Here is a 25,163-nt window from a genome sequence, read left to right on the forward strand (position 1 = left end):
CACATAGACATATTTGTGCATCCATTATAGTTGCTTTGGATTCCTGTAATAGCTGCCTAAGTATAATATATCCCTTCTTTCTCCTTACTCTTTTTTTAAATTGATTTTCAAAATCCAGGTTTTATTAGTTTCCCACCCCAACACACACGACTCTTCCTAAAACCCCTAGGCTTCTTATTGCCTTTAAAAGTAGAAGACCAAAACGCATACTATATGGTCCGCAAACTTCTGGATTATTTGATCCCTGCCTATCCTCTAGCCTCATCTTGCATCTATTTCCTTCTTGCTCTGTGTTCTCCAACTATGCTGTCTTCTTTTTGGTTCCTAGTAGAAGTTGCACTTTCTGCCAGATTTCTGGGTTCCTCTCAATGGCACTGTTTTTCGTTACTTAAGCCTATGATTATATATTTAGTTGTGAAATTGTTTGCCCCCTACTGGACTGTAAGCTCCATGAGAACAAAGGTCAGTACTGACTGATTATTCACAGAATTTAACACAGTCTCTAGCATAATAAAGTCTCAAATATTATTTGAATGAATGAAAGAAGGACTTTCTTACCCTAGGGCTCTTGCACCTACTTTTTTCTACCTGGAACGCTTCCCTACCTTCATCCCTCATTCATCTAGCATCTGTCCCAATTCTGTTCCTCAAGAACCATGTCCTGAGCCCAGAAATCAGGTCAGAATTCTCCTTTAAGCTTTCAGTACTTTCTCTTTGTTACACAACAGTAACTTGTATTATTTGTCTGTTGGCTATTTGATTAATATCTGATGTCCTTCCTAGACTTAGAGTGGCTTTTTTAATACTCTGTTATTGACTCACTGGTAACTCAACCTAGAAACTCCTAGAAGGTACTAGCACATCTCCAGATTTAGTTGCGTTTTTCTTTTCTGAAGGGAGTGAGCTGCTGGAGTAGCCAGCCCATGGAAAATTTGCTTACTGGCCTGGCATCTTGGTAGCAGCATTCTTGGTGTAGGTCTTTCCTAGATCAGTAATTAATTTCTGGTCCCCTCATTAAGGAGTGCACTTGTGATGAGCACCAGCTATTGTATGGAAATGTTAAATCATGTACTATGTTGTACACCTGAAAATAATATTACACTGTATGTTAATTAACTGGAATGTAAGAAAAAGAACCTAAAGAAACATAAACAGAAGACCTACAGCTGGCCAACAGACACATGAAAAGATACTCAACATGACTGATCATCAGGGAACTGCAAATGAAAACTACAATGAGATAATAATGCCTCATATCTGTCAGAATGGCTAAACTCCACAACACAAGAAACAATAGATGTTAGAGTAGATGTGAAGAAAGGAGAAGAACCCTCTTATACAGTTGGTGGAAATGCAAATTGGTGCAGCCACTTTGGAAAACAGTGTTGGAGGTGATTTTTCAGAAAGTGAAAAATAGAACTAGCCTCCAATACAGCAGTTGCACTACTAGATATTTACCTAAAGAATACAAAAATAATAATTCAAAGGGATACCTGAGCCCTGATATTTATGGCGGCATAATCTATCATAGCCAAATTATGGAAACAGCCCAAGTGTCCTCCAACTGATGAATGGGTAAAGAAGGTATATAGTATGTGTGTGTATATATGTATGCATACTACCTTCATACACCCAGTGGAATATCAGCCATAAAAAGAACTAAATCTTACCATTTGCAATGACATGGATGGAACTAAGCAAAATAAACCAGAGAAAGACAGATACATGATTTCACTCCTGTGACGTTTAAGAAACAAAACAAATGAGCAAAGGGAAAAGGACCAAGAAACAGACTCTTAACTATAGAGAACTGATGGTTACCAGAGGGGAGGTAGGTGGAGGGTATGGGTGAAGTAGGTGGTGGGGATTAGAAAGGGCCCTTTGTCGTGTTGCATGGAATTGTTGAATCACTGTATTGTACACCTGAAACTAATATTACACTGTTTGTTAACTGGAATTTAAATAAAAACTTAAAAAAAATTCTAGTCCCCTCAAGTTATCTTCCTTTTTTAAAGTGGAAAAATTTCAAACCTATTAAAAAATAGATGAAGAATATAAAGAATCCCCACGTTACCATCACCAGGTACACCTAACAAATTATGGCCAGTATTGTTTCATTTATCCTTCCAAGGCATTATATCCCCTCTCCTCATTATTTTGAAGCAAATACCGGACTTGTCTTTTCATCATTATTGAGTATGTATCTCTAAAAGATAAGAACACTTTTTAAAAAAGAACTAATTGACCATTATCACACTTTGAAAATAAATTCTAAGTCCAAAATCCAACATTTAGTCAATGTAAAGTTTCCAGGTGTTATAAATAAGAACTTTCCTTTTTAAGTATATTTTTAAAAAAACAGGATCCAAATAAGGTTCTCCTATTGTGGTTGTTTGGTATTATCTACTGATTCTCTTAGACTATAAGGTTCCCCCCATCTCTCTCTGTCTTTATCCTCCCCATCCCCTGTGTAGTTTTATTGGTGAGCAACAGGTTTTTTTTGTCCTTTTAGAATTTCTTAATCTGGATTTTGATGCTTGCGGGATCCCCACAGTGGTTACAATGTTTCTCTGCCCTCTGTATTTCCTATTAATTGGTGATAGAGCTAGAGTAGTTCTAATAGAAATATCATGTGAGCCACACGTGTAACTTAGAATTTTTATTAGCCACATCAAGAAGTTAAACAGGTGCCTGGGTGATTCAGTATGTTGAGTATCTGATTTTTGATTTCAGTTCAGGACATGATCTCACAGTTTGTGGGATCAAGCCCCGTTTTGGGCTCTGCCCTGACAGTGGGAGCCTGCTTGGGATTCCCTCTCTCTCTTCTTTCCCCTGCTGCCCTTTGCCCCACTCACACACATGTGCTCATGTGCTCGCTCACTCACTCTCAAAATAAATAAATATATTAAAACTTAAAAAAATAAACAGATGAAGCTAATTTTAACATTTTATTTCATCCATATACCAAAAATGTTACCATTTTAACTGTGACTACCTTCAGTTTCTCTTTACTTGCCTTTCACAACCTTGACACTTTTCAGTGAACACTGGGGAGTTATTTTTTAGAATATTTCAGTTTGGGTTTATGCGACGATGTCTCATGATTTGATTGAAGTTATGTGGTTTTGACAAGACTGCCACAGACATAATGGCTTGCCTTTCTCAGTGCATTATGTCAGGACAAGATATGTCTGGTCTACTTCTTTTATTCGCTCTTCCATTTATTAATTGGAATTCCTCTGTAAAAAAGAGTTGCCCCTTCTTCATTTATTTGATTATTTATATCAGTATGCATTCACAGATAATTTATTCCATGGGTTACAATCTATTATTATTTATTTTGTTGCTCATATTGTTAGAGCTTTGGCCATTGGAAGTCCTATTTTGAGCAATTTTAATTTTTTTGGTCCATGGTTTTTGTTGTATTTTCCCTGCCCTAACCTTGGCTTCTTTCATTTACACAAGAAGACCTGATCCTCTTATTGAAGAATAGAATTTAGAAACCTGGATCTGCATGCCCATTGGTACTGTGGTGGTTATTCCTAGGCCCTTTCAGCAGTCACAACTAGACAGCTACATAGGTTAGTTTCTTCCCCATCCTCTTCAGTTGTGGTATTCACTTGAAATGGGTTTGTTTATTTATTTATTTATTTTTAGTATATGTGCTGCCGAAGCGAGCACGGGTTTATTTATATTTTAAGTTTATTTATTTTCTTTAGAGTGAGCAAGAGAGAGGGGGAAGGGGGAGAGAGAGAGAGAGAGAGAGAGAGAGAGAGAATCCCATGTAGGCTCTGCGCTCTCAGTGCAGTGCCCAATGAGAGGCTCCACTCCACAAACCATGAGATCGTGACTTGAGCCGAAACTAAGAGTCAGACCCTCAGCCGACTGAGCCACTCAGGCACCCCATGGAATAAGTTTATTTGTTAACTATGTGTATTCTATTTTGGATCCCACCTCTGTGACCATCCTTGTTAATTTTAATTATTATTTTGGGGTATGTGAAACATTACTGCAGTTTAAAGCTGTACAAAAATACATGTTCAGAAGTGTTAATTCTTCCTCATTCCTACCACCCCAAACCCATTTGCTTTTCCTTCCCACCCCTTTCCCACTTAACCTTATAGTTACTTTAGTTTCTGGTTTATCATTTCTGTGTTTCTTTTGCACAGAGGAGCAAGTACAAGTACATGTTCATAATCTTATATTCCCTTCTTTCTTACACAAAGGGTAGCATACTATAGATACTTTTGTACTTTATTCACTTAAAGGTATGCCATAGAATTTGTTCCATATCAGTTCACAGAAATCATCATTTTTTATAGCTGCACAGTACTCCCATTGTATGGATGTACCATAATTTTTTCTTTTTTTTTTTTTTTTTTTTTTATTTTTTTTTTTTATTTTAANGACGCGGGGCTCGAACCCACGAACCGTGAGATCAGGACCTAAGCGAAAGTCGGACGCTTAACCGACTAAGCCACCCAGGCGCCCCAATTTTTTCATTCAGTAGGCTATATATGCTCATTTAGATTGTTGCCGATAATGTATTTGTAAGGACAAACATTGCTACAATGAGTGACCTTGTACATATGTATATTCACATTATTGGAGAAGTATCATAGAAGTAGAATCGCTGGGTCAAAAGGTTAAGTACATGTTAGTTTTGTTAGGTATTGCCAAGTTCCTTCACAGAAAGGAAGTACTAATTCCCATTAGAAATGTATGAGACAGACTGTATCCACACAGCCTTGCAAACAGATTGTGTTGTCATAGGTTTTAATTTTTGCGAGTTTGATAGGTGAAAAATGGTATCTTAGGGTTATTTTAATATGCATTTCTCTGAGTGTGAACGTTTTTTCAAATATTTCAGGACCATTTTAATATTTTTGTGTGAAGTATTTGTCTTTTTTCTTTTTTTTAAATTTTTCTTTTTTCTACAATTGTTTATTTCTTTACATATTAGAGATATTGGCCCTTTGAGGTATATTTTGCAAATATTCTCTACTAGGCTCTACCTTCAGACTAGTTATGGTGTTTTGTTTCTGTGTGTGTGTGTGTGTTTTGGTCATGTGGACTTTTTTATATAACCAGGTTTATTTTATTTCCTAAGAATTTTTAGTTATGGTTAGAAAGCCTTTCCCTACACCAGCATTAAAGAAGAATTCACTTGAGGGGTGCCTGGGGGTCTTGACAGTCAATTGAGGGTTTGGCTCTTGATTTTGGCTCACGTCATCATCTCAGAGTTGTGGGATTGATCCCCACATGTAGCCTGCTTAAGATTCACTCTGTCTCTCCCACTGCCCCTCTCCCCTCCTCACATTCTCTCTTTAAAAAAAAAAAAAAAGGAATTGATTTGAGTTTTCTTCTAGTACTTTTATGGTTTTATTTTTTCACATTTAGGTCCATAATTCTTTTAGAGTTTATTCTTATGCATGATAAGATATAGATCTAGTTTTATGTTTTTTTCCCCAAATGACTGCCCCATTTTTCCACAACCATTTATTAACAAGTACATCCTTTACACAAACAATTTGAGAAGTACCTTTCTCATATCCTAATTTGCCATTTATTTTGGGCTCTGTGTCTGGATTTTCCATTTTATTCCCCTGGTCTTTTTGTCTAATCATGCACCAGTACCACACTTTTAATTATAAAAGACTTGTAGTATGTCTTAATTAATTAAGAGCTCTTTAACTGATAAGGCCAGTTTCCCCCTGGGAGTTTTTCTTTTTCAGTGTTTTTTTTGTTTTTCATTTGTTGTTGTTTTAACCTGTTATAATCAAATGAAAACATATTATATGTGTTCTTATGTCCAGCTTCTTTTGTTCAACATTGAACAACATTGTAAGATTCATCCATATTGTGGTTTATATAGTTGTAGTTTATTCATTTCATGGCCAAAAAATATTATATTGAGTGAATGTTGTAAGCCCTTAGCACATCTGTTCTATTAGGCTGTCAGTATGATAAGAATTCTTTGTGTATTCTGGATATGGACACAGTATTGGATATATTGATATTATTTTTTATTTTTTGACAACAGTTCAAGTTTATTAAACTCCTACGTGTCTGCAATTAGTGTGACTTTGAAAACTCAGTTTTACATGAAAATAAATGATGTTGCTCTTTGTTGTGTATAGGAAAAGTCCTAAGTTTACCTAAATGGCTTGCATTAAAACTGATATATTTACTCCATTCCTATTGAACCTTGATCAGTTACAGTTGCCAGCTCAGTGGTAAGATTCTTAGCCTTGAGATGCCTGATCTTAGACGTAGGAGGGATTCCCTGATGGAGTATGTCTAAGGAAGGCTTAGCAGTTGGAACACAGCTTGTCACCTTTTTTACCTTAGACATTTTGTGACTCATTTAAAATAGTTTGAGAGTTTAAAGTGAAGGAAGAGGGCTTATTTTAAAGAAATGTGACCTGTTGAGTCTGCAAATGTGGTCTGTTTTTCATTGATTGCTTTGGTGTGTATCATGGTTTTTCATATATCTTTAGAAACAGAAAAGATTTTTTAAAGTTTTTTTATTTTGAGCTAATGTTAGAGAAAAGCTTTAAAAATACTGGTTTGCATATATCCCTCATCCCTTATGTTTTATATAACCATAGAACAATTATCAAGGATAAGAAATTAATATTGATAAAATAATAAAATAATGTTAACCAAATTACAGACTATACTCAAATATTGCCGGTTTTTCCACTTCCTGCTTTATGATTCTACATTGCATTTGGTTGTTACTTCTTGTTGGTGTCTTTGAATCTGTAACAGACTCTCAGTCTTCCCTCTGTATTTTATGACCTTTATATTATTGGAGATAATTGACTCGTTATTTTGTAGAATGCCGCTCAGTTTGCTTTGTCTGATATTTTCACTTTTTAATTTTTATTATTATTTTTTAAAAAATATATTTTTTAGAGAGAGCACATGCGGAGGGGACAGGGGCAGCGGGAGAGAGAGACTCTAGCAGGCTTCATGCTCAATGCAGAGCCCAACATGTCTCGATCCCACTACCCTTGGAATGTGACCTGAGCTGAAATCAAGAATTGGACACTCAGCCAACTGAGCCATCTAGGCACCCCGTCTTTTTTTTTTTTTTTTTAAAATTTTTTTTTTTTTTTTTTTTTTTATTTNTCTTATTCTTAATTTTATTCTTATTTTAAGAAGGCTCCATACCCAACGTGGAGCTTGCACTCACAACCCTGAGATTAAGAATTGCATGCTCTACTGACTGAGCCAGGCAGACATCCCTGTCTGATATTTTCTTATCTTTAGAATGAGATGATGCATTTTTGGCAAAACACTGTGAAAATCTTGATGGGTCTTGGTGAATCTTTTCAAGGGGTTAATAATGTTGGTATGTATTATTATTAATGTTTACCTTGATCACTAGGTTAGGGTGGTAATTCTCCACTGTAAAGTCACTGTCTGTTTTTTAAGTTGGTAAGTATTTTGGAGGACGTAATTTGAGGCTCTGCTAGTCCTGCTACTTCTCAAACTTTCACCCACTAATTTTAGCGTTTATTGGTGGATCTCGTCTGCAACAGTTTGTGGGGTTGACTGATGGTAATTTTGTTTCCCTTTTTCTGTCCCCATTTGTTAACTAGAGTTCCATTGAAGGAGGGCTGTCTCTTTCTCATTTATTTATTTGATTATGTTTTTATGGGCTCAAGGATATCTATTTTATTCTATGGGTTAAAATCTAATAGTATCAATTTTTACTTTGTTGATCAAGTCATTCCAACTTTGGCCATTAGAAGCTCCTTCAAATTCGTTCCTGTGTTCTTTTGACAAACNTGATATTCAAGGTTCATTTTATATTTTCACCCTGAAAGCAACCACTTCTCCAAGAATTCCTGATTTCTTTCATTAGAGAATCGTGTTTAGAAATTTAGATCTCCATGCTGGTGGTTGTACTCGTTGCAATGGACGTTTTTGTTTGTTTGCTTCTAGGCTCTTTCAGCAGCTAGAGCTAGGAAATAGATGTATGTATAGTAATCTATGCATATGTACATGACTCTTTATGTATCTGTGTGTGTAGATATCTAAAACCATGGGTTTATCCTGATACCTGAGTTTCCAATCTCAGAGTTCATTTTACCCTTCCTCCTTTTCTTATTATTTTTTTCTCCCAGCAGTAGAAACTCAGCTTTCATTATCTACGGTGTATTTACTTCTTGGTTTACTTCTGATATACATACAAAATAGTTTCAAACTTATACCCATACCTCCAGGAGAAAGACTAGGCTACAGAATTTCTGTACAATTCTTTTTGTCTTTGGTCTTACAGCATTCAGTTGGGATACTGTTTTCTATAGTTACTTACTTGTATCCTTTTTTCCTTGGCTTTCTTCATGTGATCACATTATTCATTTGTAATACAGTTAGGTTCATACTTGTTATTGTTTGTATTCCATTTTGGGTAATCTCCCCTATCTCCATATCTACGCTTTAGTTTGTGTGTGGTGTGTGTGTGTGCGCGCGCACATGTGTACATATATATGTATATGTGTGTGTGTGTGTGTGTAAAGAATATTGTGATTCTAAGAGTTAGAGTTACACAAAAAGATACACTCAGGAATATCACTCCATAGTCATCCCTGCCAGCTCAGTCCCTTTCCACCTGAAAAGAATATGAAAAGTCTTTTTATCCATCTTCAGGCCATTAGAAAATATCTACCTAAAAATAGTTTTATTTTTGATAACTGGAAAGCACTCACAGTTTTCTAGAGTGTCTGTAACTGTCCCAGATGAGAAATTTCTCTATTTTTAATGTGTATATAATGGTAACTTAGTTAAGTTGATATCCTTTCAAATTGATCTTAGGACAGAGGCAAATACAATGATACATATATATATATATGTATATGTATGTTTACTTTTGAGAGAGAGAGAGACAGACAGACAGAGTGTGAGTGGGCGAGGGGTAGAGAGAGAGAGGGAGACATTGAATCTGAAGCAGGCTCTGGGCTCTGAGCTGTCAGCACAGGGTCTCAATCATGAACCATGAGATCATGACCTGAGCCAAAGTCGGACACTTTACCAACTAAGCCACCCAGGTGCTCCTGTAAACTTACATTTTAAGGAGACCTCCAACTTTGATCAACCAAAAATTCCAGTTATACTTAATGTTTTTTAGCTCTTAATGTTTTTTAAATCATATCGATCATCATTTGTCCCTTAAATTGCCAACCAAGGAGTGGACAAAATAAACTATTTGAAAATTTAACTGGTGTTAAGTATAGGCAGGTGTTAGCCACTAAATTTTCTTACTATTGAGAATGCCATGTTACTTTCTATGGAGACTGTCATCCAACTCAACATCTATTGAGAGACTGCACTCTTATTTTGATCATTATTTAAGCTTAAGCTTAGTTCTTAACTTGTATTTGAGAAGTTTGTTGAATCCCTGAGTTTCTCCAAGATCTCTCTTCATTTGACTTTAGATTAATCTTTTTTACTACCTCTTGGACATCTCTATTTTGAGAGTTCACATGACAGCCCTTCAGATTAATCCAAATGTTTATTTTCCCTACCTTTTTAACACATACTCTGGTATTTTTCTTTGTACTTCATTTGTATAGCAATGATCACAGTTGAAATTAAATGCTTAATTGAAAGGTCAAAGAGGGCAAGGGTCATCCATCTGTTTTTGTCACTAAAACTTCGGTTGTACTTAAGTTCCTGGCTCAGCTTGATCTCAGTAGATAATCTTGCATTTTAATTTGGGTGGAAAATAGCTCAAAACAAAACAAAAACACTTCGGGGAGCAAAAGAATTCAGAAATAATTAAGTGTAGCAACTCTGCTTACAGAAGGATTCCAGAGAGAGCACCAGTGGTACACACCTTCCTTTACTACTTGATTTTCCTAATGGAGGACAGCAAGTTGTTAAGAGTGTTCAGCTGCCTCCTTTAAGAGATAGTACTGACTAAACTAGTCTAGGTATATATTTAATATTTTAAGGTCATAGCTTCCACTTTTATATTTTGTTTTGGTGGACTCTGAGCAATAAATGATGTTTTGTATTAGCTCATTGGTTTTCCTCTATCCTCAAAGGAAAGACTGTTCCTTTGGTTCTTCCTTTTTTCCCTTTTCCCTGCTAAAATATTGGTCATCCACAGGGTCATCTTAGTCCTTGCGTAATTAGATCTTTTCTCTTGGGTTCAATACTACTTTGTTGATTACTTCTAGATCCTTATCTCCTCAAGATCTCAGTCTTGATCTTCAGCCCTGTATATCCAGCTCCCTATTGCCTATATCTCTGCTTCAGTATTTCCACAAGCACCTTCTATTTAGGATGTCTAACACTGAACTTGTAGTCTTTTCTTTTTCCTGCTTTTTCACTCAGCTGCCCGTGTAAAGATGCCTGTTGGCCATCTTTAACTTCTCCGTCTTTACACCTTAACTTTCTAACTGGTCTCCCGGCCTTAAAGCCATCTTTGACATAACAGCCTTCAGAATGAGTTTGGGCTATGTCATATGATTGCCTGAAATTCCTTAGTGTTTTCCCACAGAGTTTAGAGTCCTTAGCATTATATTACATGGCCTGGTGTGATGGCATTTTTGCAACTTCTGATGGCATTTTTGCAACTTATCTTTTTACCCTTTCCTCATCCACATGGTTCAACTCAGCCATCTCACAGCCAGCTTTATGTGCAGCATCAATAACCTTGCTGATGTGATGTTTCTTCTGAAACATCTCTCCCCAATCTTTTTTCCTGGTCATTTTCCAGGATTCAACTTGGACATTGTTTACTCAGGGAATACCGTCTCTGATCTTCACAGCAGGCAGAATCCTCTTCTACACCATTTATGTAGTGTTATAAAAACTTTCTCCTTGAGCCCTTTAGAGAGGAAGAGAGACCTATTTTTGGCCTCCCCAGCACTTAGCATATCTGATAAAATTTGTTGAACGAATGAGTGAATAAATGAATGGGTTGCTTTTAAAATTACAGCTAGAACAGTAAAATTTAACTGACTATAAATCTTGCCATGTATCTAGATAATGTGAAGATTTTCCTTCATTTGTAGAATAGTTGCCTTATTTATTGTTTTGGATTTGGTTTTCTCCCAGTTATAGGTTCATCTTGTTTTGTCAGTTCTTGTATCCTCCTGTCTTTTCCCCATTTGATCTGTAATCATCCCTAAAGGACAGTGAAACTGCCTAGAATGGGGATCTGAAGTTCTGGCAGGAAGCCCTTCAGAGTTGGTGATCTGAGTAGTGTCTTTGCCAGCTGGATCTTAGAACAAAGAAACCAAACAAACTCTTGGCAGATTCTGAAATGCAGCTTTTTGCTTCTTCAGAAATTGTGATTCTAGTCAGTTGATGCCGACTGAGAAATGTACTCAGAACTCCAAATCCGGTAGTCACAATTTGCATTCACTCCTGATTCCTGCAATACTTTACTAATTACTGAATTTGCAGCAAGTTTGAAATTGGAATTGGGATTGGACTACAATTAGAATTATAGTCCCATAGAATTTTGAAGGTAGAAAGAACCTTTTACTTGAGATAATTTCATCCAGTTCTTTAATTTTATAGGTAAGGAAAACTAAGGTCACCTATCTAGTATGGCAGATTTGGGCTCTCTTCTCAGTATTTCTCGTCTAGTTCATTTTCCATTTAACAGCATCTTTCCAGATTACTAGGGAATAATAGTGCTGGTATTGTGCTTAAAGGAGTAATGTTTTTTCTTTGGTCTCCCAGAGCCCTGGGAATGAGACTATAGGTTTATCAGAAGATCCATGTCCAAGTTAATGCAATTTTGCATTGTTTTTAATAAGAAACAAGAAGCAGCTTTACAATAAGTATGTTGAGTTTAAATCATCATTTATTTGTATAGGTAATAGATGAACTTGATAAAACACTTTTACAAAAGGGGTCATAGTGAAAACATAACGAACCCTTAGGTATTCTAACAAAGGAAACCCTCTGTCTCCCTTTTTCTAAAAAGTATCAAAATTCTGTCAGTAGTGAACTTGCTTTTTCTTTTTGTGGCGCTCGTGAAAATAGTGTCTAATAGGGGTACCTGGGTGGCAGAGTAGGTGAAGCATCTGACTCTTGATTTGGGCTCAGGTCATGATCCCAGGGTCCTGGGATTGAGGCCTGTGTCAGGCTTCCTGCTGGGTGTGGAGCCTGCTTAATTATGATTCTCTTTTTCCCTCTCTTTCTCTCTGCTTCTTCCCCACTTGTGCGTGTGTGTGCACGCATGCACTCTTGCTGTCTCAAAAAAAAAGAAAGAAAAAATAGTATTTATTAACATAAAAGCTGTTTTATATCACTTTTAGCCTTCAGTTTCTGAGTGATTTACTCTAAGACACCCCCTCCATTTTATTATGATTATTTTCAAACATAGTAAAGTCAAAAGAATTTTGCAATGGATACTTGAATCCTGACAAATAAGAGTCTTCCATTATATTTTACTATATTTGCATTATCACAAATCCATTTGTTCATCTATTCTCTTCTCTACTCATTGAGAACTGCATGTAAGGTCCACCTGGTAATATATAAAACAAACACAGATAGAATTTGGCTGCTTCTGCCACTGAAGGAAACCAAGGCTAGAGAGTAGAGAGAGAGGGCGTGTTGTGATTTAAACTAGGACTACGTTTTGTTGTTGTTTTGTGGTTTAAGTAGTAGGATTAGCAAGACATAATAACTTGTTCATATTATGGATTAAATTGGTTTAATGTGCTGGTCAAGGGCCTAATTAATCACCTTTTTAATGTGTCATTCTGTATTGCATAGGTCTCCCTTGTGATAAATGAAGCTAATAAGGCCATGTTTGGCTTTAACAGAGAAGTGAGCTATTACTACCCTTTTTCGGGAAGCCACTAAGTTAGTTGAGATGTGTACTTTTCTAATCCCTCTAAAGAAACATTTACTTTGATTGGAATGCCAGGAGCAGTTGTTTTAGTATTTTTAGTTTTTCCCTTATATGAACAAAATTAATTTCTCTTACTGCAGTTTTCTTCAGGCTTATACATTAAGACCTTAATGTATTAGATCCTTTACCAACAGTAGAATAACTACTTTTTATAATTAACAATAAAACAGAATAATCTCTTTAAATATTACTTGGTTTCCGAAAACAAAGTTAATAAGGATATTTGAAGTTTCAAAAGGGATTTGGTGAATGTGGCTTAAAATACACTGGCAGTTTATTCTGATTGGGAATAAAGAAAAGAAAGCAAAAAGATAAAATATCTAATGAAAAAATGTTCTTCCTAATCCCTTCACTTTGAAGATGATCAGTGTTAACATTTTGTGTCATTTCAGCCTCCTTTACTACTCATGTTTAAACATAATTAGGATAACAAAATAGAAGTTGTTTCGTAACCTGATTTTCCTTCCTTAACATTAAATGAATTTCTTTGATTAATATTTTTATAAGATGGAAGACTTTGTGGTCATTAAAATCATATGGAGGATGATAAGCTGCTTCATACCAAAGAATATGTTATCGTAATACTTGCCTGTTGTCAGATCACTTTCCCTTTGCACTGATATGAAATATTAAAAAGGCAGTTGAAGCAGTGCTGCTGGTTAAAGTGGATCGAGAAAATAAAGAGTTTTAGAGCCATGCAAGCAGTTCTCATTTTTAATAAGTCAGCTAAGATTGGACAAACTGGCAATTATTGCAGATATTTTTATCATGTATATTTCAGTAGGACTCTCAGTGTTTAGCAGAATTACTCATATCATCATTACTTCACTTTGATGGAGGAATTTTTTTTTAATACATTAAATCCTGGTCAATTTTTGTGAAAAAACAAAACAGCATTTCTAGCCGTGGTCTCATTAAAGGGAGGTTTTGCTCCGTTTGATTGGAAGATTGAAACAAAACTGGTAAGGTTGGTAGCTCTTATCTATGGGAGTGAACAGAGAGGTCCTTTCTCTCCCTGTCTTTTCATCTGGCAGGAAAGTTAATCTGGTTGCTTTGAATCTAGGGAAGCAGGCTTTCTTTATAGGGATTCATTTTCTAAAATGGCATTAATCTTCGATTAAAGATGTTGTGGGAAAGGAGAAATGGGTCCATGGCACCTTGATGGGCATATTCTCACGATGCTAATGACAGCAGTGTAATAGAAAAAGGATCTCACTTGTGAAATCAGCATTTCTAACAGTGGGTAACCTGTGATGTTCTGAGAATGTCATGCTCAGCATTCTCCCCTTTTCCCTGTCGTTTGTTAATTCTGAAAAGACTTTTGTGTAAAAAAAAAAAAAAAAGTTTGTAAATATATTTTTAGTAACCCCAGTTCCATAAAATGGTAACCTTAAAAGAGACTGAATTATTTAAGCCTCTAAGAGCAATTAACCCAATTTCTAAGAAACTTTTTTTGAATTCTTTAGTGCTAATGCCTTGAATAGTAACTTATTTCCCTTTCTACTAAGAAGTTCTTGACAGGAGGTGAGCCTGAGCTACAGTGTGGTTTGAGTAGTACTCAAATTGAAGGTGTGTTGGTTTAATTTTATGGTGCTTCTTGGGGATACTTTGTAGTTAAATTTGGTTTTTTGTTTTGTGTGCCCACATACATATACTAGAAAACCCTTTTTTTTTTTTAACTTAGGGTTATAAGCAGCTTGAAAGGATAATTCTGTAGCAAAACTGAAACTAGGTGGTGCAGTAGTTCTTAACTGTGTGATAATAAAGCAACCAATGTCCAAACATATCTAATGGTCTTATCTAGTTTCCTGTAACATGTATATTTATACTTACTGAGTTCAGAAGTATTTGACTTTTCCTTCCTTTGCACAATGTAAGGAATGCTTTTTAAATGTTTTATGTTGTCATCAGATATTTTAAAATAGTACTATTCCAACTTTTATTCTTTTCTATCTGATGTTAAGTACAAAGTTACAGAATTAACTTGAATGCCGATTTCAGCTGGCATGAAATGAATGTAGAGCAGCATCTGTCCAAATTAAGTTAAAAACAAAGGAAGTTCCTGTGTGTAGTTTCCTGTCTCTTATAACAAAAACAAAAAGCAAACAAAAGCCTTCCATAATTATTAAACTCTTTTCAGAATATCTAATATTAACAATATGAATTTTGGTATTTAAGTGTGCAAATTGCTGGATTATCTCACTTTATTAAATATATTTTCTTAACAGGTAAATGATTTGTTTTTCTTTTTCTTTCTCAGAACACAGCAATGGAGGAAACAGCTATATGGGAACAACACACAGTGACGCTTCACAGGGTAAGTTTTCTGTTGCAGTAAATAATCTGTGTATAACTCAGGATACCGGCAGCTTTGGAAAACAATAGAGGAAAGCCAGATGTCAGGAAGTCAGAAGAAAGGGAAAAAAACTTCTATATTCCTTTGTTTAAAATTAAAGTTGCAATAAATCTTTTATTAAGGATAAAAGTGGACATGATTATATTTTCATATATCCTTTTGGTGGTTATTTGTTTATTTGCTTTTTTTTATTCCTTACTTGAGAAATTAAGTGATTTATTTTTAAAAATTTGAGTCATCAAATAAAACACAGCGCATGATGATATAAACTGTAAACTGCTTCAGACTTTCTGAATATATGTACATGTATTATAGGGTTGGGATTTAAAATCAAACCAGATCATGTGAGTAATAAACCTTTAAAAGATATTTTTGATTTGAAACATGTAGACCCAAGCTATTGCTTAAGCAGTTGCAGATGGACAGAGAGCAAATAGCAGTAAGCTTTCTAAAAGTAAGAGCTTTAGGGGCCCCTGGGTGGCTCAGTCCGTTGAGTATCTCACTCTTGGTTTCAGCTCAGATCATGATTTCATGAATTATGATTTCGAAGTTTCATGAGTTCGAGCCCTATGTAAGGTCCTGCACTGACACCGTGAAGCCTGCTTGGGATTCTCTCTCTCTCTTCGCCCTTCCCCCACTTGGGCTGTCTCTGTCTCTCTCAAAATAAATAAACTTAAAAAAAAAAAAAAGCTTTGTCTGAAGTGAGACTGCTCTGAATTTGAATCATAGTTCCTTCTTTTCCTTTAGAAACGCAAGTGACCTAACCCTCTGCTGAAGTCTAGGTTTTCACAGGTTTAAAATGGGACTAATGGCAACTATTTATGCTTAAGATGAAGGAAGTGCCTTCCATAATTCTCCCCTATCCTCTTCGAAAAGAGCTAACTCTTCTGATTACTCTTCCCTTTAGAGACTAGAAATAGGAATAGAGAATAGAAAGAGGTTAGAGAATATTTAAATAGTTCACACTACTGTTTCTACTAGCTATATCCATTACTAGGAAAATGGAAAAGGGCAGGTAAATTATGTTCCTGAACTCTGCCCCTGATTATCTTGTGAATGTTTGAATCCGAACATAATAGATAATGGGTAAAGTAATTATTAAAAAACAGTGGTTTCAGATAAGATATGGTTGACTTTTTTTTAATGTCTTCCTAAGTGGTAAAAGAAATAAGTAACAATAACCTTAACTTTCAATTGTTAAGGCTGAAATATGGCCTTTCAAACTCTGTTTGAAATGTGCTAATAGGTAGCATTTTTAAATCAGATTAAACATGTTGTAAAATAACTTCATACCTTACAAGTGTTTGTTTGGTTGTGATATAATTTTTTATTGTGTATTTTATTTTATCACATTACATTTATTTTCTTAATACCTTTATTGCTTTTATTGGTATAATTTGCACATAGTAAAGTTTATCCTCTGTGTACAGTTCTGAGTTTGATAAATTCATATAGTCTCGTAAGCACCAGCACAACCAAAATATATAACTGTCCCATCACCTTAAACTTTTCTCTTGTACCCATTTGTCATTAACTTTGTCCCCTTACCCTAGCACTTAGCAGCCACTGATGTGTTTCTGTTCTGTACTTTTACTTTTTCCACAGTCATGTAAGTAAATTCACATAATATACAGCCTTTTAAGACTAGCTTCTTGTCCTCCGAGCCTAATGCATTTGGAGACTTCTCCATGACGTTGCTTGTATCAGTTTCTCGTGTTGCCATTATTATAAGCTCCTTATAGCTTAGGTATTGCTCTATTGTATGAATGTATAATTATTTGGATATTTTGCAATTTTTTGTGGTTATAAATAATTCTGCACTAGTGTACAGATTTTTGTATGAACATAACTTTTCATTTCTCTCGGGTAAATACACTTCCTCTGGGTCTTACGGTAAGCGAACATTTATAAGAAACCACCAAATGGTCTGTACCATTTTTGCATCTCCACTAGCTGTGTATAAGAGTTCTGTTGCTTTTGTATCGTTATCAACACTTGATATTATCAGGGTTTTTTTTACCCCCCTAACTTGAGCCACTCTAATAGGTGTGTAGTGTGTTTGTCATTGTGGTTTTTGTGTGCATTTCTCTGAAGACTAAGGATATTCAGTATCTGTGTGTTTATCATTCATATGTCTTTTTTGGTAAAATCTATTTAAATCTTTTGCCTACTTTTAATAGGGCTGTTTGTTTTCTTTATATTGAGGTATTGTGGCATTTTTTTGTTTGTATTGGTTTTAGTTGAGTAAAATACACATAAAGTTGCCATCTATTCAAGCTCTTTGTCCATTTTTTAACTGGGTGGTTTTTAGTTGTTGAGTTTTAAAAATTTTTTATATGTTCTGAATATTAGCTCCTTAGCAGATATGACTTGTACATATTTTTTCTCATTCTATGGATTGTCTTTTCACTCTGTTGATTGTGGCTTTTGGTGCACCGAAGTTGTTACTGAGTTTTAGAGTTATTTATTTATATATTCAAGGTACAAGTTATTTACCAGATACTGTTTTGCAGATATTTTTACCAGTCTCCAACTTGCTTTTTTCCTTCTCTTAATAGTGTCTTTTGCAGAGCTTAAGTTTTAGATTTTGATAAAGTCCAATTTGTTAGTTTTTACTTTTATCAGGCATGCTTTTGAGATATCTTTGCCAAGTCCAGGGTCACAGGTTTTTTTTCTGGATGTTTTGAGTAAAATTCTGCATATGTTATAAGATGTGGACAGAGGATTCTTTTTCTTAATATGGATGTAGACAATTTTTTGGGCATCTGTTTGTGAAAAGATTTTCCTTTCTTCATGAGATACTCTCTACCTTTGTCAAAAATAGGTCTTTCCCTAGTCTGTTCTGTAGATCCTGTGTGTCTATCAGTCACTTCTGCCTTTGTTACTATAGATTTATATTTACATTATAGATTTATAGGTATAGGAATCAGGTAGCGTGAATCCTCCAAATTTCTTTTTTTTAAATTGTTTTGACTATTTTAGTTCTCTTGCTTTTCTACATAAATTTTAGAATATGTTTGTCAAATAAAAACTCAGATTTATATTACATTAATCTACAGATTAATTTGGGGAGAATTGACGATATTGAGTTTTCCAAACTTTGAACATGTTGTATTTTTCTATTTTATTTTCTTATTACTGTTTATAGTGTTCGGCATGCAGAATTTATATACAGTTTGCTAGATTTTATTAAGTACATTTCATGTTTCCTGGTACTGTTGTAAATGATTTTTTAAATTTAAATTTGATTGTTCATATATAGAAATACCATTGGTTTTTTTCTTTTTTAATAGTGAACTTGTAACTTTTCTTCTATGTAGTCATGGCATCTGTGAATAGAGGCAGTTTTATTTCTTCCTTTTGATCTGTATGCAGTTTCTTTTTCTTGCCTCTTTGCACCAGCTAGGATTTCCAGGATAGTATTATTAAATAGGAATGGTGAGCACATATCCTTGCCTTATTCCTAATTTTAGATGAAAATATTCAGTCTTTCACCATTAAGTATGATGTTAGCGGTAAGGTTATTGTATATGCCCTTTATCAGGTTATGGTCAGCACAGAGCCCGACACAGGGCTTGAACTCATGAACCATGAGATCATGACCTGAGCCAAAGTCATTGCTTAACCAACTGAGCCACCAAGGTGCCCCCAGTACTTTGTTGTCACAAGTATTGCCTGAGGTTAGCATATGAGTATTCTTATTAGTTGTTGGTGTAATCATTGTCTTGCTTTCTGAATACTTGAACAGCTTTCCTTCCCAAGATAAATCCAATTGGTTGTGATGTATTTTCCATTTTATATATTAATAGGTTTGATTTGCTAATGTTTTCTTCCTTCCTTCCTTCCCTTCCTTTCCTTCCGAGTCAAGGAGAGAAGGGATAAAGGGGGAGGGGGATAGAGAATCTTAAGTAGTCTCCATGCCCAGTGCAGAGCCCTGCATGGGGCTGGATCCCAAGATTGTGAGATTATGACCTGAGCTGAAATCAAGTCAGGCGCCTAATCAGCTGAGCCACCCATTAGCCCATTTTGCTAATGCTTTCTAAGGATACTTGTTTCTGTGTTTATGAAGGATTGGGTTAAGACTTTTTTCTTGTATTGTTTTATCTGGTTTTAGTATCAGGGAAAGCAACTAGCCTCAAAACCAGCTGTTGGAAAGTATTTTTTCCTTTTGAGTTCTCTGGTAGAGTTTATGTATGGTTGATGTAATTTCTTACTTAAATGCTTGATAGAATTCACCAGAGTAACCATCTGATCCTAGGGAATTTTTTTTTGTTTGTGTTTGTTTCTGTGGGAAAGCTTATCACTATAAATTCAGTTTCTTTAATTTTACATAAAACTATTCAAGTTATATATCTCTTGTTAGTTTTTTGGGTAGCTTTGGTAATTTGTATGTTTCAGATTATTTGTCCCTTTCATCTAAGTTAGCAAATTTATGAGGATAAAATGGTTAATATTCCCTTATTCTAATGTAGGGTCTGTAATAATGTCCCTTTTTTCATTTCTGATGTTGGTAATTTGTGTCTTTTATTTCTTGGTCAGTCTAGCTAGAGGTTTAACAGTCTTACTGATCTTTTCAAAAACCAGATTTTTTCATTGCTACTCTTTATTTTTTGTTTCATTGATTTCTGCTCTTATTTTAATATTTCCTTTATTCTGCTTACGTTGGGTTTAAATTGCTATTCCTTATATAATTTCTTTAGGTAGAAGCTAGATCATTCAAGACCATAAGGATAATTTGGCATTATCACATTATGTTTGTTTTTTCCTCCTACCTTTTAAGTGTAAGTAAAAGAAGACATAAATTAGCTAAAGTTATTTTCTTCTGTCTGCTATTTTGCCTGGTTTTGTTAAGTTTTCAAATATGGGGAAATGCTAAATGTAGTTACTACAGATCTGTATTTCATTTGCTTAGGTAAAGTAGGAAAAGATCTTGAATATTGAGAAAACAGAATCCAGTTTTCTGAATGTGTTAGAAGTATCATAGCAACTCATGTCAGGTGTAATAAATCAGGCAAGTCTGAGTTTTCTACTTAGAAGAGTAGTGTAAGTTCTGATCTGTAGATGACCTCTTCTCATACTTAGTTTTCTTTTGCTATGAGAGAGGTACCAGGCCAGAAAAGTGTCATCACAAGATACATAGAGATGAGTTTATTATTAATAATTCTTTCATTTTTAAACATGTTAGCTGTTGTTCTGAGAACATAGACCTGTGTTGCTTCTGGGCCTCATCACAGAGACTGTGACAGAATGGAAGTCCTCAATGACCATCCCTCTAGGAATTGTTTTTTTTTTTTGTTTTTTGTTTTCAGGAATTGTTTTTTGAAGGTTTTTAAAATTAGCCCTGTCAGTAGAAGTTGAGGCATATATGCCAAAGCATAATTCAGTTGACTTCATTCTCTGAGGCTACAGAACAGTACTTTGAAATTTGATAGTTTTTTGGTGTTCTCAGTTGATCCAGAGTAAGATTTAGGCTATTTTAGAGCATTATTGGCAAAATGTATTTTGAAGTACCAGATGATAAATAAACATTTTACACTTTGTAGACCATAAATTTGTCACAGCTACTCAACTCTCCAGTTGTATTGCAGAAGCACCACAGGTAGTAGGTAAACAAATGAGTACAGCTATATTCCAGTAAAACTTTACTTACTTATTTATTTGGCCTAGAGTCTATAGTTTGCTGACCACTGACCTAGAACTGTGGCTCTCTAGGTTTACTGTAAAGAGAAATCAACTTGGTAACTTCCCAATGAACAGAGAGGTTCTGATTCATTTAGTTTGGAATGGGACCCCTAATATGTGTTTTTACAATGTTCCAGTTTGAAATGGAGGACCATGGCCTCTGGCAGTACATTTTTTTTTTTTTTAGTGGTTTATTTTTATGTTTATTTTTGAGAGTGGCGGGGAGGGTTGGTGAGAGAGGGGGACAGAGGATCTGAAGCAGGCTCTGTGCTAACAGCAGAGAGCCCGATGTGGGGATTGAACTCACGAACCTTGAGATCATGACCTGAGCCAAAGTCAAACACTTAACCGACTGAGCCACCCAGGCACCCCTGGCATTGGATTTTTAAGAAACATTGACAGAAGAATGAGAAACTCATTCTTCTTGAGGTGAGCTCATAGGCTTTTGGCAATAGTGGTGAGTAAATACTAAAATAATTTGAGACTGTATTCTTTTAGCAATAACCTAGAGTATAGATACTGAGTATTGCCAAATAAGGTCAAATCATATTCTTTAACATCTGATAATCGTGATAAGAAAGGTGGAAGTAACTTCTTTTGAAAGAATAAAATTACTGTGGATTAAAACTCTTAATGTTTTCTCTTGTTTATTGTCAAGAATAATATATGATGGTGCTTCTATATTCTCTCATTCTTCTATTTGCATTCTCAGAGGAAACTTTTTCACCTTAGAATACTAGAAACCACTGAAATCTATTTAATCTGCAAGGCTAAGTAATTTTTTGGTATTCCACTGTATGATAAGCATAGAGAACAAAAACAGGCAGAGCTCCTTGCCTCATGGATTCTGTCTCCCCCATTGAGTCTCAGTGCCAAATGAATATATTCCTTTGGTTGTTGTCTACCCCTTCTCCTACTGCATTATAATTTTCTTAAGGGCATGAAATCTTAATTTCCTATTCCCTTGGTGCTTGGTACTTAGTTGTGCCCAATAAAACTTAATTTTCCCTAGAAAGCCAGCCTATTCAAAAAAGTCACTCTTAGGAAGTCTGTATACCAGCATTGTCCAATAGCAATACAATGCAAATGCAAACCACATCTGTAATTTAAGACTTTTTAGTCTTCACATTAAAAAATGTAAAATACAGATGCAGGTAAAATATTTTAAACACATTGAGTTAAATAAGATTAAAACTTTGTTTAAAATATCATTTTCTATATGTACTCAATATTCAAAAGTTGATAGACTTCTTTTCTCATTTGGATTTTTACACAATGTACGTATTACAGTTTCAGCACATTTCAAGTAAGACTAGCCATATTTTAAGTGCTCACTCATGATGTGTCTAATTGCTGTCATACTGGCAAGTGTAGGTCTGTAGGTTGAGATAGTAATTGCTTTCAGAGGGTCCTGTGTTCTACCCTTCTTGCCACCATGACACACCCACACTTTCTTTAGTTTCAGATGTTCTCTCTTAAATGCATATATGTTTTTATGATCCTCTGAACCACTAAGTAAATTCCTACTTAGGAATTTAAAGGAATGACTTGGTCATCTTTCTAATTTTCTTAAAAAGCATTATTTAAAGATTATCTGAGTATTTATTTACTAAAGAATTAAGGGTAAAAGTTGAAAGAAAGGAACTTAGGAGATATTCTAAGAGTGAGTGGTAAAGTGTGTCAGCTAGGGAGGTGATTGAATAAGTAAACTTGGAACAAGTTGCGAAGACAGTGTGGTGGGGGAAAGTATGTAGTCTCTCTAACTGATGGTGCTGGGACAAAACCCAGCAAAATAAAGAGTTTGGAATCATACCTCATCCCATGTACAAAATTAACTTGAAATCGATCATAGACTTAGATGTTCAAGAGCTAAAGCTATAGGGGCGCCTGGGTAGGTCAGTCGGTTAGGCGTACAACTTCGGCTTAGGTCATGATCTCGCGGTCCATGGGTTTGAGCTCCACATCGGGCTCTGTGCTGACAGCTCAGAGCCTGGAGCCTGTTTCAGATTCTGTGTCTCCCTCTCTGCCCCTCCCCAGCTCGTGCTCTGTCTCGCTCTGTCTCAAAAATAAATGTAAAAAAGAAATTAAAAAAAAAAAAAAGAGCTAAAACTATAAAATTCTTAGAAAAAAACCGGAGTAAATTTTTGTGACCTTAGGTTAGGCAGTGGTTGGTTAGATATTATGATAAAAGCACAGACAACAAAAGATAAAACAGATAAATTGGACCACATCAAAATTAAAAGCTTGTGTTTCAGCGAACACTCTCAAGAAAGTGAAAGGATAACCCACAGAATGGGAGAAAATATTTGCAAATACATATCTGATAAGGAACTTGTATCCATAATGTACAAAAACTCTTGTAACAACAGTGAAAAGACAAGTAATTCAGCTGAAAACAAAGGATTTGAATAGACATTTCTCTAAAGGAGATGTAGAAATACTCAATTAGCACATGAAAAGATGCTTAATATCATTAGCCATCAGGAAAATGTATGTCAGAAACCACAGTGAGATACCCTGTCACACCCACTAGAAATGTTGTTATCACCCGTAGACCATAACAGGTATTGTCAAGGATGTGGATGTTGGCTGGTTGAAATGTAAAATGGTATAGCCATGATGGAAAACAGGGAGTTCCTCAGAAGTTAAGTGGAGAATTACTGTGTGACCCAGCAGTTCTACTCCTAGGTATTTACCCAACAGAAATGGAAAAAAATTATTCACACCATAACTTATACATGAATGTTCATAGCAGCATAAATCCTAATAGACAGAAAGTGGAAATAACCTCTAATTGCCCACCACATGATGAATAATGAATAAGGGAATTTTATTTAGTAATAAAAAGAAATGAAGTAACTGATACATGCTACACTATGGATAAATGTTGAAAACATTATACTGAGTGAAGGAAGCCAGTCAAAGGACCATATATTGTAGGCTTCCATTGATATGAAATGGTCAGAACAGGTGAATAGACAGAAAGTAGATGAGTGGTGCTTAGGGTTGGGGACATTGAAGGATGATGGCTAAGGAGTAAGGAATTTCTTTTTAGGGTGATGAAAATGTTACAAAATTGATTGTGGTGATGGTTGTACACCTCTGTGAATTTATAAAAACATTGAGTTGTACATTGTAAAGGGTGTTATGTGAATTATGTATCTTATCTAACCTGTCGCAAGAAAAGCGGGTGGTAGGATGGGGGGAGAAATCCTTCACATCTCTTGAATAGTGCCAAATTGGATTAAGATGAGTATAAGTTAAGCATTTACACTGAAGTAAGCATGGAAGCTAAGGTAGGCTTGTTTTAGCTGATTGAAGGCCATTGTTTACCTTGGTACAGTGCATTATAAGTGTTTTGAAGTCTTTATTTTATTTCATGTTCTGTGAAGTAGGCTGCACAAAGTAAACTGAGTGTCAGAAAGCAAAAGAGCTATAACTTGAACCCAGGTCATTGGACTTACCATGTAATGCTTTTGCCATTTATATGTCAAATTAATTTTAAATTAAAAACTGTTTATGGAGTGTAATTTCTGAATTTCAGAACTCATATAATTCTATCACATAAGCTACCTAAACATGCAAAAAATAAAAAGTAAGTTTGGTGAGGAAGGAGCCCAAGTTTGGGTCTTGTTTTTTTGGTGTTTTTGTTTGTTTGTTTGTTTTGTTGTTGTTGTTTTAAGAGTAGAACACAGTTTTGTGGAGAAAATGACAGCTTTGGAGAAGAGCAGTTGGAGGTGTCCTGTAAGAAGCTGGGAATAAGAAAACAGAATAGGAATTAGAAATAGAAGCTACAGACTGGGAATCAGAATTGTAACAGAGTGTGAGAATAGATAGGGACACATATACACACAATTTGGGACTGTTTAAGGACACAAAGATAAAAAGGAACCAACCTAACAGTCAAGATAATTTAAGCAACATTCGGAGAACTACCAACATAAGTTAGAAAAACTGTTGTAGGGGTCTTTTTGATCTCTCTTCTTTAAAGCTTGCTAGCTTGCTTGCTTGCTTATTTATTTATTTGAGAGAGAGAGAGCGAGAGAGAGAGAGAGAGCATGAGCTGGGGAGAGAAAAATCCCAAGCTGGCTCCATGCTGTGAGTGTGGAGCCCTGATATGGGGCTTGGTCTCACGAATGGTGAGATCATGACCTGAGCTGAAATCAAAAGCCAGACACTTAACCAGCTGAGCCATCCAGGCACCCCACTACTAACTAATTTTGAACAGGC

At 35.4% G+C, this 25,163-nt stretch overlaps 1 protein-coding gene across 1 annotated transcript in view; it reads left to right on the plus strand.

Moving 5' to 3' along the window:
* Nucleotides 1–25,163, plus strand: part of TJP1 (tight junction protein 1) — a 341,704-nt gene that overhangs the window by 251,294 nt on the left and 65,247 nt on the right. Inside the window, exon 5 of the mRNA XM_077762419.1 lies at nt 15,156–15,212. Within this exon, the coding sequence (XP_077618545.1) occupies nt 15,156–15,212 (57 nt within the window). The remainder of the gene's footprint in view (nt 1–15,155; nt 15,213–25,163) is intronic.

This window comes from Crocuta crocuta, unplaced genomic scaffold (genome assembly GCF_008692635.1).
Source record: "Crocuta crocuta isolate KB4526 unplaced genomic scaffold, BGI_CrCroc_1.0 scaffold93, whole genome shotgun sequence".
Taxonomy (NCBI): domain Eukaryota; kingdom Metazoa; phylum Chordata; class Mammalia; order Carnivora; family Hyaenidae; genus Crocuta; species Crocuta crocuta.